Raw genomic sequence first — 17636 nt, forward strand, 5'->3', positions numbered from 1 at the left:
TTGGGTTGCTGCATTGCGATGTTTGGAAGCTAGATTGCAGCCTTTGGACGGAGTGCAGTGCTACCTTGCAGAAAGGCATAACAAAAATCTATTTATAACTCTGAAATGGTTATGGAAAATGTGTGCTTTCCGGTAGTGAAATACCTGTTTCTTCCATTCAAATCACTAAAACCGAACTTGTCAGTCTGCCTGTTTTTTCTTTGTGTAGAGTGAGTTTGAGCACCTCTTCATAGGTACAGTGGCCTATTCAAAGAGGTGGGTACTTAAGACCACTTTTGGAGCCTATTCTATCCACTAGTGTTGGTAAATAAAAATAACACCAGCAGAAAGAAAGCTGTCAGCTTTTTTTTGGCTGAGCAAGCAACCATTGGCAGAGGGTCTTGGGTGAAGATCTCCAAACTGTCTTTTTGATAAGGGAAATATAGCCTGCAGAAACCCAGGAGAGAGAGAGAAAAATGTCTTGGGAGGGGGATTCATCCTCAGTAGAAAGTTAGTGTTTCAAAATTTTTCAGTGATTTAAAAATAACTGTTGTGTGTCATTCCCAATATCCGTTTCCTAGCATTGCTGTTCAAAGACAGCTGTACTGTTGCGCTAACAAATGTGAATTCATCAGTTGTTCCTGTATTCATGCAGCAGTGTTGGAGTCAGCCTTATTTTAATAGACGATTGAAGAACAAAATGCCGTCTCTGTGCTTTCCATCAATTTATATTTCATAATTACCAAACCATTTTTGTGGAAACTAATTCGTCTTGTTAAATTTCCGTGTTTATTTTAAATACTGTTGTAACTGGTGTTCTGTCACTGTTACGACGCACTTGCAGGCTGTAGTCATAGGTTGTTAAACTGACAAGTTCATTCTCTTATTACAAATTATTCCTTCGTGCTTTGAATATGAAATGGGGGCATCACTGAATTCATCAACATCGTGGAACTGGCAAATCCTTTAAGATGTTAATGGATATTAAAAAAGGACAAGACTTTAAAGTTGCACAGCTGCTTGTAGTAACTGTTTATTAACAAAAATAGTGAGCTCATGTGAGATTTTCCCCTCGTTTTAATGTTTCCAATGTTTTTTAAGTAGAACCATTTGATTTATTTTGAACGAAGAAGTTAAACAATATGTCGGATAACCTAATCAATGAACCTCCTTTGAACCGCCTCCTCCAATGTAAATGCATTGGAGTCGGTTCAAAGGAGGTTTACTAGATTGATACCTGGAATGAGTGGGTTGTTTTATGAGGAAAGGTTGGGCAGACTGAGCTTGTTTCCACTGGAGTCTATAAGAGTGAGGGATGATTTGATTGAAGTATACAAAATTCTGAACGTCCTTGACAAGGTGGATGGTGAAAGGATGTTTCCTCTTGTTGGTGAGTCCAGAACTAGGGGGCACTGTTTTAAAATTCGGGGTTGCGCTTTTAGGACAGGTGAAGAGAAATTTTTTCTCGTGTAGGGTTGTGCGACTTTGGAACACTCTGCCTCAGAAAGTGGTGGAAGCGGGATCATTGAGTATTTTTAAGGCAGAGATAGATAGATTCTTGTTAGGCAAGGGAATCACAGGTTATAGGGGTTAGATGGTAATGTGGAAATCGAAGCACAAGATCAGCCATGATCTTATTGAATGGTGGAGCAGGCTCGAGGGGCCGAATGGTATGCTCCTGTTCCTATTTCTTATGTTCTTACTGCGCAACTGATGGCATAGGGCCATGTGTTTGGAGGGATGTGGATTTGAATCCTAATCTGCCTCTTCTGCACCCACGAAGTTGCTGTGGGGAGTGTTAAATAGAGGCTGGTAACATGCTGCCTCTGAGCATGTGTTCTGATCCCTGAGACTGGATCAGAATAGTATTGGCTGAGGTCTTTTTCTTCATTTGTTCTTGGGATGTGAGCGTCGCTGGCAAGGCAGCTTGGCTGCAAGAGGCGTCCATTGATTTCACAGTTCTGACTTTACCGACTGTATTGCAAATTAACTAAGACAACCACCTGGAAAGGAATGGAGATCCATCTAAGGAGGTGGTTTTGAGGGTATCTCAGGAAGTAGTAAAGCCTCTGCAATCTAATGCAAATGTTGCTGGTGTAGGGAGTGGCCACCAGCTTTCATGAATACAGTTGGGCTTGACATTCACTCCTAATTTCCTTTTTGCTTCTTGATTCTTCCTTAAATTTTTGGTATGTGTGGTTCCTCTCTGTTGGATATGGAAGTGTGGGGCCAGATATGAAGATGCCAACTGTGACTTCCAAACAATCCCAGCCTTAGTTTGCAGAACATGCCCCATGATATAAACGTGATGGTTTCAAAGGTCTCAAAGTTTAGGACCATATAAAACCACTTTGCTGAAGTGATTCTGTAAGGAGATGCTATTGCCTATGTTAGTAAATAAATGGCTTTATGGCATACTTCACAACAATAAATCTATCTTTGGTTCAACTCCCACCTTAAAGGAACCTCACACAATTATATTTTTTGGTTAGAAATGGCTTTCCCTTTCAGTAACTGGGTTGCGTACATCAATCATAGTGGCAGTCACCAGCAGTTGATTTTAAGTGCGCTTGACATTGCTGATTCCTTGTCATTCTTTTTAAACAGGCAGCGATATGTAACTGTTGGTTTTATTTCCGTATTAACTGGGATTTTTTGGTAAACTTTATATAACAATGGTTTGGCTGCCATCAGCTTGTTTGTGAAAGAAACTCCTGTTACCTATTTGTGTTGCAAAAAAGATCAGGTATAAGCTTCCTAAATAAAATACATCCAGTTTGTGCAACTCTGCAAAATGGGAAATGCTGGAATGCTACTTTTACTTGGCTCTGAAACACATTGTTCTATCTTGACGGTGCTGACAGGATGCATGTTGTCATCGACAGACAGTAACTCCATCAGCATCTCGAGTAGAAAGATGGGTTCGAGGTTCAGGTGTAAATTGTTCTGGTGAAGAGTTGCATTTTTCTATTCAGTTGCTGATAGGGTCCACTTTTATAATGATTATAATGTTATGGCCTTATAATAAAATATATTTAAATATTAAAATGTTATGGTGAGATGCATTATTTTCCTCTATGACAAATGTGTGTTGGAAAAATATTTGATCGTAGAATGTGTAGGAATGCTGCAGGAAGACTCTTTTACAAGATGCCACAGAAGAATTTTTAAGATTGACAACACAAGATTTAAAGTTCTTGGTGAAAGCCCATTATAAATTTATAATGAAGGCCCCTCTTGAGGCTGCAGGTGTTTTACCCCTTTAATAAGGGGTGTGCTAATTGAAGGACATTACATCTCACTAGAAGTACTGTTCCTACACCCACGAACAATGAGAGCTTTCACTTGGGTATTGGGTGGTTTGTGCTTCTAGCAGTCTGCATTACCCAGATAATTGGGTTTTTTTCTGTCTTTGAAAAGGGTAATGTTTTAGTGAGAAAGAAACTAGAGTATAAGAGGAAGCTAGCTAGAAATGTAAAAACAGATAGCAAGAGTTTGTACAGGTATTTAAAAAGGAAAGGAGTAAGTAAAGTGAGTGTTGGCCCTCTAGAGAGTGACGGTGGGGAGTTAATAGTAGATAATAAGGAAATGGCAGAAGAAATGAACAAATATTTTGCTTCTGTGTTCACTATAGAGGATACAAAAAACATTCCAGTAATAGCTGCAAATCAGGAGGTGAACAGAAGAAAGGAACTTGGTGAAATTGAAATCACTAGGGAAACAGTACTGAGCAAATTGATGGAGCTGCAGGCTGGCAAGTCTCTGGGTCCTGATGGACTACATCCTAAGACCTTAAAAGAGGTGGCTAATGAGGTAGTCGATGCGCTGGTGTTAATTTTCCAAAATTCGCTAGATTCTGGAGATATTCCATCAGATTGGAAAGTAGCAAATATAACCCCTGTATTCAAGAAGGGAGGGAGGCAGAAAGCAGGAAACTATAGGCCAGTTAGCTTGATGTCTGTCATGGGGAAGTTATTAGAAGCGATCATTAAGGAGATTATAGCTGGGCACTTAGAAGAGGTCAAGGCAATAGGGAAGAGTCAGCAGTTAATTTTGTGAAAGGAAAATCATGTTTAACCAATTTATTAGAGTTCTTTGAAGGAGTAACATGCGCAGTGGTTAAAGGAGAGTCTGTAGACCTACTCTACTTGGATTTCCAGAAGGCATTTGATAAGGTGCCACATTAAAGACTATTACGGAAAATAAAAGTGCATGGTATAGTGGGTAACATATTAGCATGGATAGAAGATTGGCTGGATGGCAGAAAGCAGAGTATGCTTAAATGGGTCTTTTTCGGATTGGCAGGATGTGATGAGTGGAGTCCCATAGGGGTCTGTATTGGGGCCTCAACTTTTTACGATTTACATCAATGACTTAGATGAGGGGAGTGAAGACATGGTAACTAAATTGCAGATGACACAAAGATAGGTAGGAAAATATGTTGTGAAGAGGACATGAGGCTGCAGATGGTTGAGTGAGTGGGCAAAGATCTGACAAATGTTTAATGTGGAAAAATGTGAAGTTGTACACTTTGGCAGGAAGAACAAAAAAGCAGAGTATTGCTTAAATGGGGAATGGCTGCATAATTCAGGTGCAGAGGGATCTAGATGTTCTAGTACAGAGTCACAAAAAGTTAGTATGCAGGTACAGCAAGTAATTAAGAAGGCTAATGGAATGCTATCCTTTATTACGAGAGGGATTGAACATAAAAGTAAGGATGTAATGCTTCAGTTATATACGGCATTGGTGAGACCACACCTCAAATACTGTGTGTAGTTTTGGTCTCCTTAATTAAGGAAGGATGTAAATGCATTGAAGGAGGTTCAAAGGAGGTTTACTAGATTGATACCTGGAATGAGTGGGTTGTCTTATGAGGAAAGGTTGAACAGACTGGGCTTGTTTTTGCTGGAGTTTAGAAGAGTGAGGGGTGATTTGATTGAAGTATACAAGATCCTGAATGGCCTTGACAAGGTGGACGTCGAAAGGATGTTTCCTGATGTGGGTGAGTCCAGAACTAGGGGACACTGTTATAAAATTAGGGGTCACCCTTTTAGGACAGAGATGAGGAGAAATGTTTTCTCTGAAGGTTGTGCGACTTTGGAATTCTCTGCCTTGGATGGTGGTGGAGGTGGGGTCTTTGAATATTTTTAAGGCAGAGGTAGATAGTTCTTGTTAGGTAAGGGAATCACAGATTACCGGGGTTAGATGGCAATGTGGAAATCAAAACACAAGAAGATCAGCCATGATCTTATTGAATTGCAGAGCAGGCTCGAGGGGCCGAATGGTCTACTCCTGTTTCTATTTCTTATGTTCCTGTGTGACCATCATATGTATATTTCCATGAACTGAAATGAGCATGGGGCGATGATGCCGTTGTGTCTCAAAATCATGCCTGATGTGAAGAATTTCAGCTTAGACTTAATGCATTGCTCCACTTCTTTCACCTGCCCCCACAATCTATTTTTAATTCATTTCAATGGACCTGGGGCACAGTTCCACAGATTATAGACACATTCAAATACCTATATGATCTGCCCACTCTTCTTACATAAACCTAGACAGTGCTATCAGTAGGGCATTTGACTATTTGACATCATAGCTGACCCTGACTCTGATCTGTGTTCACCTGAAATGGAGAGCAAAACGACATATACTGTGAAGCAGCAAAGTTCCTTAATTCCATTCTCTTAAGAACACCCATTCTGGCACCAACAACCCTCAGGTTCATTGTGTGGAATGATGAGCTGCTACCTGATTATATATTGTTTTCTGTGATGTCAGCCTTTTGCCCAATAAAACCTGAACGAAGCATTCCCCATTCAGCATCTTTCCAGCAAGAGAAAGAAATTCTCTCCATCACTCTGTCACACAGTTCTCTGCATTGATTTGACTCCTAGTAAAGGAGCTAAAACACTTATGCAGCTGCATTGAATTCGAGGTGTAATATCCCTGATGGATTTTAAAAATAGTTATTAAAGAGAGGACTGAGGGCAATATTGGGCCTGAACTATCTTGGAGTGGCAATCAGCATCGGATTACCACTTGGTGCCCAATTTCTTAGCTTAATTTTTTTTTTTGATCCTATCTCACCCGACCTGACTCAGGCTGGGCAAGATCCAGATAATGCAGCACGTTGCTGAAACCCAGGATCGAAGTCCAGCAGAGTCTAGGCGAAGGAGGCTAGTGGCCCCTTTTTTAGCTACCATAAACCAGTGAAGTTTAAAGGTCCATTGAAATTTAATGGTCTTTGAAAGGCCAGGGAGAAGGCAAGTGTCTAAGGTAAGTGGATAGGATTTGGGGGGGTGGAGGGGAATGGAGGTGGGATGGGGGCTAGGATCGGAGGTTGGGGTTGGTTGGGTGGAGGATTGGAGGTTGGGGTATGGGGGGCTGGGGAGGTTTGGAGGCCAAGGTGTGGGCGGTGGAATCGGAGGTCGGAGTATGGGGGGAGAGCATTGGAGGTCGGGGCGTGGGGAGAGGGAGGAGTGGAGAGATGCAGAAGTTGTGGAGGGGCTCCCTGTGGTGGGGGGGCATAGGGGGTGCAGGGGGATTCCAGTGAATGGGGTAGTTAGGGAGTGGGGGGCTGTCCCCGGGTAGGGGGGTTAGGGTTCCCAGTGCAGAGCAACTGTCCAGGGGAAGTTTGCACTTCTGGACAGTTGCTCTGCAAATTTAACCTGGGAACTTTTGACGGTATTTCCCCAGCGTATCTTTGGAGTAACACCCCTAACCCCGAATGCTGGGGAGCTCGGAAGTTATGGCCCATTGAAACGGTGACTTATATGTAGGCATTTTTAAAAAATGTATCTGCTTGAGCTGTGAATCACAGCTGATGATTTAAATTTGCCTAGACACATACCTTTGCAAATCAAAGTAAAGCATACCTCACTGCTGTTGCAGTTTGCCATCCTTTGAAGAAATCTTTGTACTTCCCCGTAATTTGCTGGTTTCAGAATTAGCTATTTACCCTGGATGATCCCTAATACTCTCTTGAAATAAAAGCATCCAGTGGGCATCTTGTCTTCAAATTGAATTGCAGGCGGGGAAGGATGGTCATTGTATTCATGTCAGACCTAGAAATACTTAAGGGAACTATGTGTGTTTTCGATTTTGTTTTTTGGTACTTCCATCTTGTTGCTGCTATGATAACTCTCAAAGTTTTCTTCGGTGTGCAAGGGAGTATATTCTGCAAACCCTAACAGGAAAAGAAGGTTATATCTGATGGAAGACAATAAGTCAGCTGATAGGCATAGAAAGAGTCAACTAAGAAATTCACTGAGGCAAATTGCTCCTGTATGTCTTTAAAAACTTGTTTGACAATTTGGAGTATAAATATTTATGATTACACTACTAACCATGTCAAGCTATCACATATTGTTCTTTTAAAAAGGAAAGATGCTCAGCTGGCTGTAACTGAAGTGAACAAGAGCATGTCTGAAGCACATTCTTATTAAATTCAAGCTGCTTTTTTTCTTATATACCTGCTACGATTATCAGCAGTTGTGCTGTGCCAGTCTTCCTGTGGTTAATTCTACATACTGATGGGTAAGGACTTTTGCAATAGGGACCTTCTACTAGTGTATTCTCTCCTTTGCTCAATGCTGGCAGTGATCTGGGCAGCAGTTATGTTGACTTAAGTAGTGAAATTCTATTCATATTATGTGAGGTTCTGGGATTTTTGCCATTTTTTGTTCTGAGCATTACATTCTGCATTTTGCAATTTTGTGTTTATCTTGAGTCAAAAACCAGCAGCATGGCATTTTGTTTTCAACTGTTGCCTTATTTTGCGAGTGCATTTTTAGTTGATCACTGCCTGTGTTTAAAATAATCAAGAATGAAAGGAAACAACTTAAGGGATGCCCATGAATGTTTTTCTGGTACCTTGTAATAGTATCTCTTGATAAATTTTCGACACCATACAACCAGCCCATCCATCTTTAAAAAGATAGAATTATTACAAGGTGGAAGTTTGATCTCCTAGTGTTCATATGAGTGCATGTAGCTTATGACTGAGAAGAAAATTGCTGAATAGATTTGGATGAAGTAAGGCTTTTTCATCCATGTGATCCCTTCCTTCCAGAATATCAAGTCAACTATCTTCCAATTAAAGTATCTAGGGAGTCCTTAAATGAACTCTGTGTCCAGGCCTCAACCAATCTGACAATCTATTCTAGCTTTTATTCAGCTTCTGTACGTACTTTTAAAAAAGGCCTAATTCTGTCATAACCTTGCCTTTTACAACTTCTATCCTACTTGCTGTTGTATCTCAAAGTATTGTTTTATTTTATTTCTGATTGTCTTTTGAGGATGAGGTCCCCCAGTTTATTCGTTCCTTAACTCATCCATCTAATATCAGAGATCTACCTTGTAGTTTTGCTTTTCATAAACTCTAGATGCCCTATTTGTTGTAACCAGTACTGTATATAGTACTTGTGGTGCAACTTGACTGAATTAAGTACTTATTTGACATGATTTATGGGGATTTGCTTTGATGTGGATTCCCCTATCTAATATCATTCCTGTGTTCTCATTCTCTACCAGCTGTTTAATGCCACTCTGTCAAGCTCATTCTGTGCTAGATATCCCTGGGTGCCAGGTATCCAGGATAGATGTTAATTTAATGCATAAATTATTGGTTTAAAGGCATCAAAGTTGAGAAAAGTGGAACAGAGGTTGCAAATTAAGAAACAACGATTTAACTGTCTTTTGGGTTTATTGACAAACTATTGATCCAAAATTTATTGGAGCAGGACATCTTGTGTCGTGTCCCATTAGTTAGACATCCCCCCACCCACCCCATCCTTCAGCTCAAAGATTTTGTGTTGCAATTTGCTGAAAGTGCGAGCAGATAACAGTGCAGCATGCGCAACAGGGCATCTAGGACCTTGATGAACTATCGGCAAGTGGTCTGTTTCCTTAACTAATGAGATTTAAGGATTAAGAAGGAAATAGAAGAATCAAATCAGGTACAGAACAAGAAATGTAGAGGGGAAGGGAATGGATTGAGAGAGAGGAGTAAAGAGTCTAAGGAAAATTAAGACAAAAAAAAAACCTAAAAATCTCTAACAACAATATGCTAGCTGCAGGAATGAGACTCCACAGCTGCTGCTGCACCTTTATGGCCCTGAGAGGTTGAGTAGCTTTGTCAGGCACAAATTTTATCCTTAAAAGATACTTTGCTGTTAAATACTAGCCCTAACTTTCTGTGGTGAGTTTAATTGGTGCCAATGTAATAATTCCTTGCAACTTGTAGGGAGGTTGAGTATGACCTGCCATTGTCACGAGGGCTAAAGGTGGAACCGCGTAAATTGCCCAGCAAATTGTGGTGACTCACACCTTACTGGTTATCTCTCCCTCAATGTGAGTTGTTAGATAATTTCCAGTTTAATAATGGCCTGCAAATGATTTTGCCAGTGGCTTCTGGCCCAGCGACCCAGCTTCTCTTGGAAGGGGTAACAACTTTAATGGATAATAATGTCAACTAACTTCTTAAACTGAAGTTGCATAAATAGCAATAGCAGTTCCCTGTGTGTGGGTCACAGGCTGTAATATCAGTGTTTTGGTTTGTGCCAGCTATTGTCTTATGTGCTCAATGTGTTTCGCATTCTCATAGAAACATAGAAACTAGGAGCAGGAGTAGGCCATTCGGCCCTTCGAGCCTGCACCGCCATTCATTATGATCATGGCTGATCATCCATCTCAATAGCCTGCTCCCGCTTTCTCCCCATACCCTTTGATCCCTTTTGCCCCAAGAGCTATATCTAACTATAAAAACAAAAAGCTAAAAGCTACTGCGGATGCTGGAAATCCAAAACAAAATAAAAACAGAATTACCTGGAAAAACTCAGCAAGTCTGGCAGCATCGGCGGAGAAGAAATCAGTCAACGTTTCGAGCCCTCATGGCCATGAGGGCTCGAAACGTTGACTGATTTCTTCTCCGCCAATGCTGCCAGACTTGCTGAGTTTTTCCAGGTAATTCTGTTTTTATTTTGTTTTGAGCTATATCTAACTCCTTCTTGAAAACACACACTGTTTTGTCCTCAACTACTTTCTGTGGTAGCGAATTCCACAGGCTTTGGGTGAAGAAATATCTCCTCATCTCAGTCCTAAATGGTCTACCCCGTATCCTCGGATTGTTCCCCCCTGGCTCTGGACTCCCCCACCATCGGGAACATCCTTCATCTTGACAGGCATTGGCTGGTGAATTGGGTCAAGGTTTAGTCCTGGTGCCCAGCTATATATAGACTCGTAGAGGTTTACAGCAGAGAATTGCTTGATGTGTAAAGACTCCTGCATAGCGTAATCATTTCTGGTTTAGCAAGCGATCACTAGTTTGATTGCTGAAAAATAATAACCACTTATATATTACAGGATGTTAAACAGTCATTCTGCTAACCAGTTTAATTTTTAAGATAAAAGCAAAATACTGCAGATGTTGGAAATCTGAAACAAAAGCAGAAAATGCTGGGAAAACTCAGCAAGTCTAACAGCATCTGTGGAGAGAAGCACAGAGTTAAAGTTTCGAGCCCGTATAACTCTTCAGTTTAATTTTTAAAATGTGCGTACTGATGGATGGGATCTTCTTTAATGGAATGAGGGCAAGGCCTGAATGATGCACCGTGATATTAATAGGTTATTGGAAGAGCTTTAAGTGGTACAAGATTTACTTTTCAAATTCTTTTTGTTCTGCATACAAGGTGTTTCCAGTGGAATGCAATATGACATATTTGCAGAACTGTATGGCTGTCTGAGTTGGGAGATGGAAAAAGTGAATGGGAATGCAACAAAGAATGTTTTGCAACATTTGCTGTTGTGTACCGTTTTAAGTTTGTACAGCATCCGTGTGCAATTGCATTGCAGATGTACAATTACAGTAATTTTGTTGCAGTAATGATAATAGCCTGCTGAGATTCAGCCCCCTACTTATTCTTTCCTGAGTTCCTCTTTTCTGTCTGATTATTTAAAGTAGTTATCTCACTCGAGCACTGCCTGTACCATTGTTCAGATGATGTTGAGGAAAAACATCTCACATAAGGCTGTAGCTTCTGTGTGACTGTGTGCAAAAAAGAACCTTATGTCGTGAAATACTGAGAATGGGAATATCATTCACTTTTTTACTCTAATGCTGATACTTATAACGCCTCGGAAATTATGTTTAATGTAGATACAGCAATGCAGAAGCCATTGAAGCGGTTTTGGCATTTTTTTAACAGGTCTCATACCTTATAAGAACCTCCTTGATGGTTCAAGGTAACCTCATCATGAAACTGACAAAGCCTACATCCCAGAGAGCTTAGTAAATCCACTGTCTGCTGTGGTGTTGAGATGTACCACAAATTCCACTTATTTAGGACTCTGAACATAGAGCAATGATAAAGATGAGTTTTAAAAGGGCCTTTAATTTTGAGGGGAAAAGTAGGTGGCAAAGGGGATTCGGGCAGAGAGTCTTCCATCTATTCATTCTCCCTCTCCGTATGGAGTGGTTAGCAGCGTTTTATTTTCGTTGCCATGAGACAGACTTCTTTGGTAAAGCTATATGTTCCCTATTCATTTGTTTGCTATTGCTAAGTACATTTTCTTAAGACCATATTTATATTTATATTTTGTTTAAATTCAGATGCAATACATGTGTTCTGTTGTATAGTAAAAAATTAGAGGAAAATCATGTGAACACAGTATAATTTCAGTAGTTAAATCTGACAGAAATGTTCTATTTGTTATCCATGATGTATTGCTGGAAGCTTACCTAAATATCAAGGTGATGTATACAAAGGTGTGATGGGAGTTATGAGAATGACCTGAAGTATAACTGCTGAGCAGTCTAGAATAAGGAGGGGAGAAAATTCCTAAAGCATAATAGTGGTTTTGACATTTGACTTGGAGTTGTACACAACACCATGGTTTTTGCATAGTGTGATTCAGCCTGTGTGGGGCTGGAGAAGGGATGCAAATGATAGTTCACATCATCTTGATGTCCAGTTGAAGGAAATTTTAACTTGTTTTTGTGTCAGCCAGGCAGTTGGTCGATAGAGGTAGTCAAAGGAAGCGGTAGATATTCAGCGCTGTGCTGTTAGCGTATAGCAGGAAGTTGGTGTTGTAACTTTCTTTGGATGTTGGCACTCTGGCTGAATGTAGATGGGGAAGAGAAGAGGGGTGATAGATAGATACTTCGGGAGCTCATGACGTGTAAATGGGGGAGGGGCTGGCAAAGAGGAGGTATTGACAAACATGTATTGAAACTGAAGGCCTGAGATCTTGCAAGGGCAGTTTTGCAGAATTGGACATGTAGGCAATGTGATGGAGCAAATTGGTGTCACTGACAGTTTCAAATACAACAGATGTCACCATGGTTGTAATTTGTGACTTGCTTAAGCCAAACTGAGGGATAGTAAACATGAAATTTTGGATGAGGCGGATCTGCACTTGGCAGGTTCAAAGTTCTTTAAAGAAGAATAGGATGTAATAGATGGGGTGGCGATTGGTAAAGATGGCTGAGTTAAAGCTGGACTTTATGTTGGAGTGTGATCATTTTAAAAATGAAAGGGCTGTGATATCTTTGTTTTCTTTTTTTCAATAACAAAAGTACTGCAAGTACTTGACAGGCCAGGCAACATCTGTGGAGAGAAAAACACAGTTAATGTTTCAGGTCGAAGCCCTTTTATCAAAACTTTCTTTATTATTTGGATATGAGTGACACTGAAAAGGCTGCATTTATTGCACATCTCACCTTGCTCTGAGAAGGTGGTGGCTTGCTCAGCCTGCTGCAGAGACCCATAGGAGGCAACCACAGTGGGGATTTGATTTGCAAGTAGGCCTGCCTGCGTAGGAGTGGCAAATTACTTTTCCCGAAGGAAATTTGTGTGCCAGATAAATGTTTAATGATAACCTGGAAGCTTCCGTTATTATTTTAGCTCCTACTAGCCTCCAATTATCAGATTCATTGATTCAGTTCAGCATTTTGTGATTTTAACTCTGCCTCTGGGTTTTCTGATCAAATAGTGTAAATGCTGCAATATCCATAATGTAGGTGAGCATGGGGTCAGGAAAGATAGTGGTCAGAAGTTGGCTGATTGTGTGCAGATGAAGGTTTGAAGCCAGGACCTTACAGATCAAAGAATGTCCCAGTGTCAGCTCATTGTCCACGTTGTATTGCTGACCCCAGTTGGTGTGGTATATCTGGTCTGGGTCCCTAGACCTGTGTGGATAGTTGGTGAGAAAATGATTGGACTTGCCTGTGATATCTTTTCTGTTGCTTACATTATCTCTTCTGTCACTCTAACCAGCATGTTTACATGAGAGGAATGGTAGCTTGGGAAGGATACTAGGAAACCATTAGTGTCGATGAAATGTAGTCAGGATCAAGCCCTATCTTTCCATGGCGCACATCATAGACAGTAAGAGGGAATACAATCATCCATTCGGTGAGGGTGATTGGCTTTGTACTTTTTTTTCACCATTTATTGTGAGAGTAGCTTGAACTGTGTATTCTTTCTCATAATGGCAGAATGGAGATTGAAGAGCTGTGTTGGATTTTGCAGTGCAAACCTATGTTAGTACAGTGCCGCACCACATGTACACTGATATGCTTGTAAGTGATGTCTCGCAGAATAATTTATTATAGTGGTAAACAGAGCATGATGATGTGGTTAAGTGCACATGGCTATTGTGCCACAAACTGTTACAGATTTTATATTTGGGATCTCAAGTGTTATTACCTCATGCCAACTTGATTCAGTTGGCTGCAGTTTAGGTTCTAAATTATATTCTGGGTCAGGCTTATTTTTTTCCCCCCTGATAAAAGCCTTGTTATCTCCATGTGGGGAAGAGCCTAGTATTCTGGTACCTATCCCCACTGATCAGGAACTTTGAATTTTGTAGGGAAGTTTAGCTACAATTGTATAGGGCAGGTGACAATCAATGATTTCATAAGGAAATTGGATAGGCACTTGCAGTGGCATAGAGATAGAGCGGGGGAACGGGACTGACTCGATTATTCTACAGAGAGCTGGCATGGACCTGATGAGCCGAATGGCTTCCTTCTATGTCATAATAATTCTGAGACTCCATCTGAGCTGAGTGTTACCACTGAGCCAAACTGAATAAAGATAATACTTGAGATCCATATTAAGCTGTCCTTGGCTGCAGTATGAAGTTGTTAATGTTACAATCTGACATGGAAGGTAAAGTGGGGAGGAGGCCCTAGAACTTACTGTACATCTTTCAACTTGTATAATTGTGTATATGCACTCATGCCCATTCTCCAGGTTTTAATCTGGGAATTGTGCATGTACATCGTGGAAAATATTTTAAGGAACATGCAAAGGATTTTGAGAGCCAAAGCCAATGTGTTGTATTCTGTAATGCAACAAATATCATCTGTATGTGAATGAAAGAGTAGCTACATTGAAGAGAGCAAAAGAATGACCCTTTTACTAAAAGGAGATGAAATTTCACAACTGATTAAACTCATCAAATTATAAAACTCAGAGTAAGAGAAGATCATTTAGTGCCTCATTCTTTATGAACAATTTTCCTTTTTGCTCTCAACTTTGTTCTGTGTCCTAAGAGATGTTTCTGTATTATTTCATGTTGCTCCTACCCTGCCTCCTTTTCCCAGAAGTTAATTGAAAACCTTTAGGATCTCCATCTTGCACTGCAATCCTCATTTATTCAACTTTGGTTATTTTTCTATAACCTAACATTACTCTCCAATAAAATTGTTGTTACATCATTATACTTTCACTGGTTATTAGTTGATGTTTGTGTGGTCGCCTGCTGATCACTTTCTTCTCTGAGCAAAGGAATTAACTTTTATTGGTGGGGAGACAATCCTAATGGAGATGCCACAATCTGTTTGTGTATGTATATTACATACTTGAATACGGTTTGATTTTGACCATGTCACTTAGGAATTAGTAGCTCGGTTACTGTGTAGAAGCTTTTTTACGTAGCACGCGTTTTCTGATCACTGTGTAGGTAACATCTCTTGCGCTTAAATGTTCAGAATCCCTGCTGAGCTAACCCAGTGATAATTGGATCCCTGAACATATTTTCTTGATTTGTACTTAACATAGTTTCTTTCAGAAGTGGAAGGCTTGTGAGTAACTGTTTTCCTACCTTATTTTACAGTAACATTGCAGAAGCCCTAGTGAGTAAAGGTCTTGCCACAGTGATCCGTTATCGGCAAGATGATGATCAACGGTCTTCTCACTACGATGAACTACTTGCTGCCGAGGCCAGGTAAGATGGCTATTGAAATTTTTAAAAAATGTATAAAATATGCTTCCTGATGAGAAGTATAATAATATTGATGTAATGTGAAAATTCAAATTTCAGTTAAAATGTGTAATTGGAATTAATATATGAGTATTGACTTAAACAATAATGGGAATGTATGAGTGCAGTGGAGTGAAACAAACTGAAAAATAAACTGCAGGCTTACATCTTCATCTGCTGGCTCAATATTTGATTCATTTGCATTGTTTATATATCTCATTCTAAAAATTTTAGTAATGTTTTTCATCACTGAGATTGCGTGAGATTGGAGCCATTTTCAATAAGAACAAAGCAACTTCGACTGAGTCTCATTTGATTTCACATCAATGTCTCTGACAACCATAGTGACAGGTCACAACTAACAGCAACAGTGTGACATCATCTAGGGCCTCCAATGTAATAAAACACCCCTGGAAGTTTCACAAGAATGCCATCAGACAACAGTTGACACCAAGCCAATGAAGGACACATTACAATAGGCTTGGTCAAAGAGGTAGGTTGTAAGGGAGCATCTTAAAGGAGGAGAGAGAGGTGGAGAGATTCAGGGAGTGAATTCCAGCACATAAGGCATAGGCTGCTGAAGGGACAACCTCTGACAGTAAGCTGAAGGAAGTGGGGGATGCAGAAGCAACAACATCTTGCATTTATATAATATCTTTAACTTAGTAAAACTTCTCAAGGTATTTCATGGGAGCATAGTAAGAAATTGATACCGAGCCAAAGAAGGATAAATCGGGACAGGTGTCAAAATATTGGTCAGCGGACACAGGAATGATGGGTGAATGAGACATGATGTGAGGTGGGATATGGGCAGCAGAGATTTGGTAAAGTTTATGGTGGTTGCTTCTGTTTCCTGTGGTGTCCCTGGCGAAGGAACAAAAACTGTATGCTCAAAAGAATTGGGATCATGCAACCTATTGGAGCACCAGTGTGTCATTGATTGATGGAGAGTAGGTTTGAATGGCCACTTACTTCCCTTCCTGACTCAAGAGTCTAAAACCAGGGATCATAATCTTAGGATAAGGGGTCAGTCATTTAGGATTGAGATGAAGGCAAATATCTTCATTCAGAAGGCTTTGAATCCTTGGAATTCTATATCCCAGAGCACTTTGAATGCTCAGTCATTGAGTATGTTCATGAATCAGATCGATAGACTTTTGGACATCAAGGGACATAGGAAGAGGATGGAAAGTGGAGTTCAGGTAGCAAATCAGCCATGAGCAAATTGAATAGCAGAGCAAGTTAAATGGCCTACTCCTGCTCTGATTTCTTTTATGATGTTCCCACTTTGTACAGGCATTTAGTGTTTTCCTAGAATAAAACAGGCTTAAGAAAAGATCGTGCAGCCAACTTATACTGTGGTGCACTAACTCTGCCATCATGTCATCTGCTGTGCACCCCTAATTATCTGCCATATTAGTGGAGCTGTCATAACCGTGCATGGTGGGAATTTGAAATGATACTAATGAGTCAATAAATGGTCAGGGCAAGTGAAAGGGGACACATATTTAACTTTTATTGTTTGTTCTCAAACCTTTGCTTGACCTGTTGAGCTGAGAAATGATTTAATAAAAGAGTGCAAGAAGAGCTGTGGGTATTAGGGATCAGAGGGCATGCCATCAGCTGGGAGAGAATACTGGAAGAAAATGACTTGAGCAAGAGCATGTGGGTATTAGTTCAGATAAGACTGTTGCATATAATAGGACTAACGGTTCCTACACTGCGTTCTTCTGGCCTCTGAACTCCCTCAAGCATTCTCGTAGGTAGGGTACCAAACTGGTAAAGGGAGTGTGGATTGTATTTGTATTTTGAACAACTTCAATGTTTTCTTGACTTGATAAATTAGTCTAACATTCTTGATGCCTGTCCTAAATGAACTATTAACTTGTTTCCATTGATGTTTTATGGTTTTACTTGTTTTGAAGTAGAAATCTAGCTTGACCATATTGTTTTAATATGTTGGATTATTAAATTATATCAGCTGTGGGGATGTGCCAAGTAAAAGCTAAGAGCTCTTGCACATTTGGGGGAAAAATGGAGGAAAATGTATTTCTCCCTGCTCTTCACAACTGACTGAGCACGGTTCCTGGTTTTGGTGGGGTGAGTGAGAAGAGTTCAGTGAGATAAATGCATAGAATGGAGAATTCTGCATGTATTTTTAAAATTTACTTCAACTTTGATGGTGCTATTGTCCCACACGAGTTTGTTTGTATGTGCTGGCTAGTAAAGAGAATCTGGCTTTAATCAATTACTTTCCCTCCCATTGAGTTTTGACATGTAGGCCAAAGTTGCAGGAGAAACTATCAGATAACATAAGCTGGATGAGCCTGTGGCTAATGAATGACTCCATTGAACTGGCGGAGATTGACATCCTTACATTGCACCAA

General features: G+C 40.3%; 1 protein-coding gene across 1 annotated transcript in view; it reads left to right on the forward strand.

The window, feature by feature from the left end:
• Positions 1 to 17636, forward strand: part of snd1 (staphylococcal nuclease and tudor domain containing 1) — a 913627-nt gene that overhangs the window by 203460 nt on the left and 692531 nt on the right. Inside the window, exon 13 of the mRNA XM_078553113.1 lies at positions 15103 to 15213. Within this exon, the coding sequence (XP_078409239.1) occupies positions 15103 to 15213 (111 nt within the window). The remainder of the gene's footprint in view (positions 1 to 15102; positions 15214 to 17636) is intronic.

This window comes from Cetorhinus maximus, chromosome 12 (genome assembly GCF_964194155.1).
Source record: "Cetorhinus maximus chromosome 12, sCetMax3.hap1.1, whole genome shotgun sequence".
In the NCBI taxonomy this organism is placed as follows: domain Eukaryota; kingdom Metazoa; phylum Chordata; class Chondrichthyes; order Lamniformes; family Cetorhinidae; genus Cetorhinus; species Cetorhinus maximus.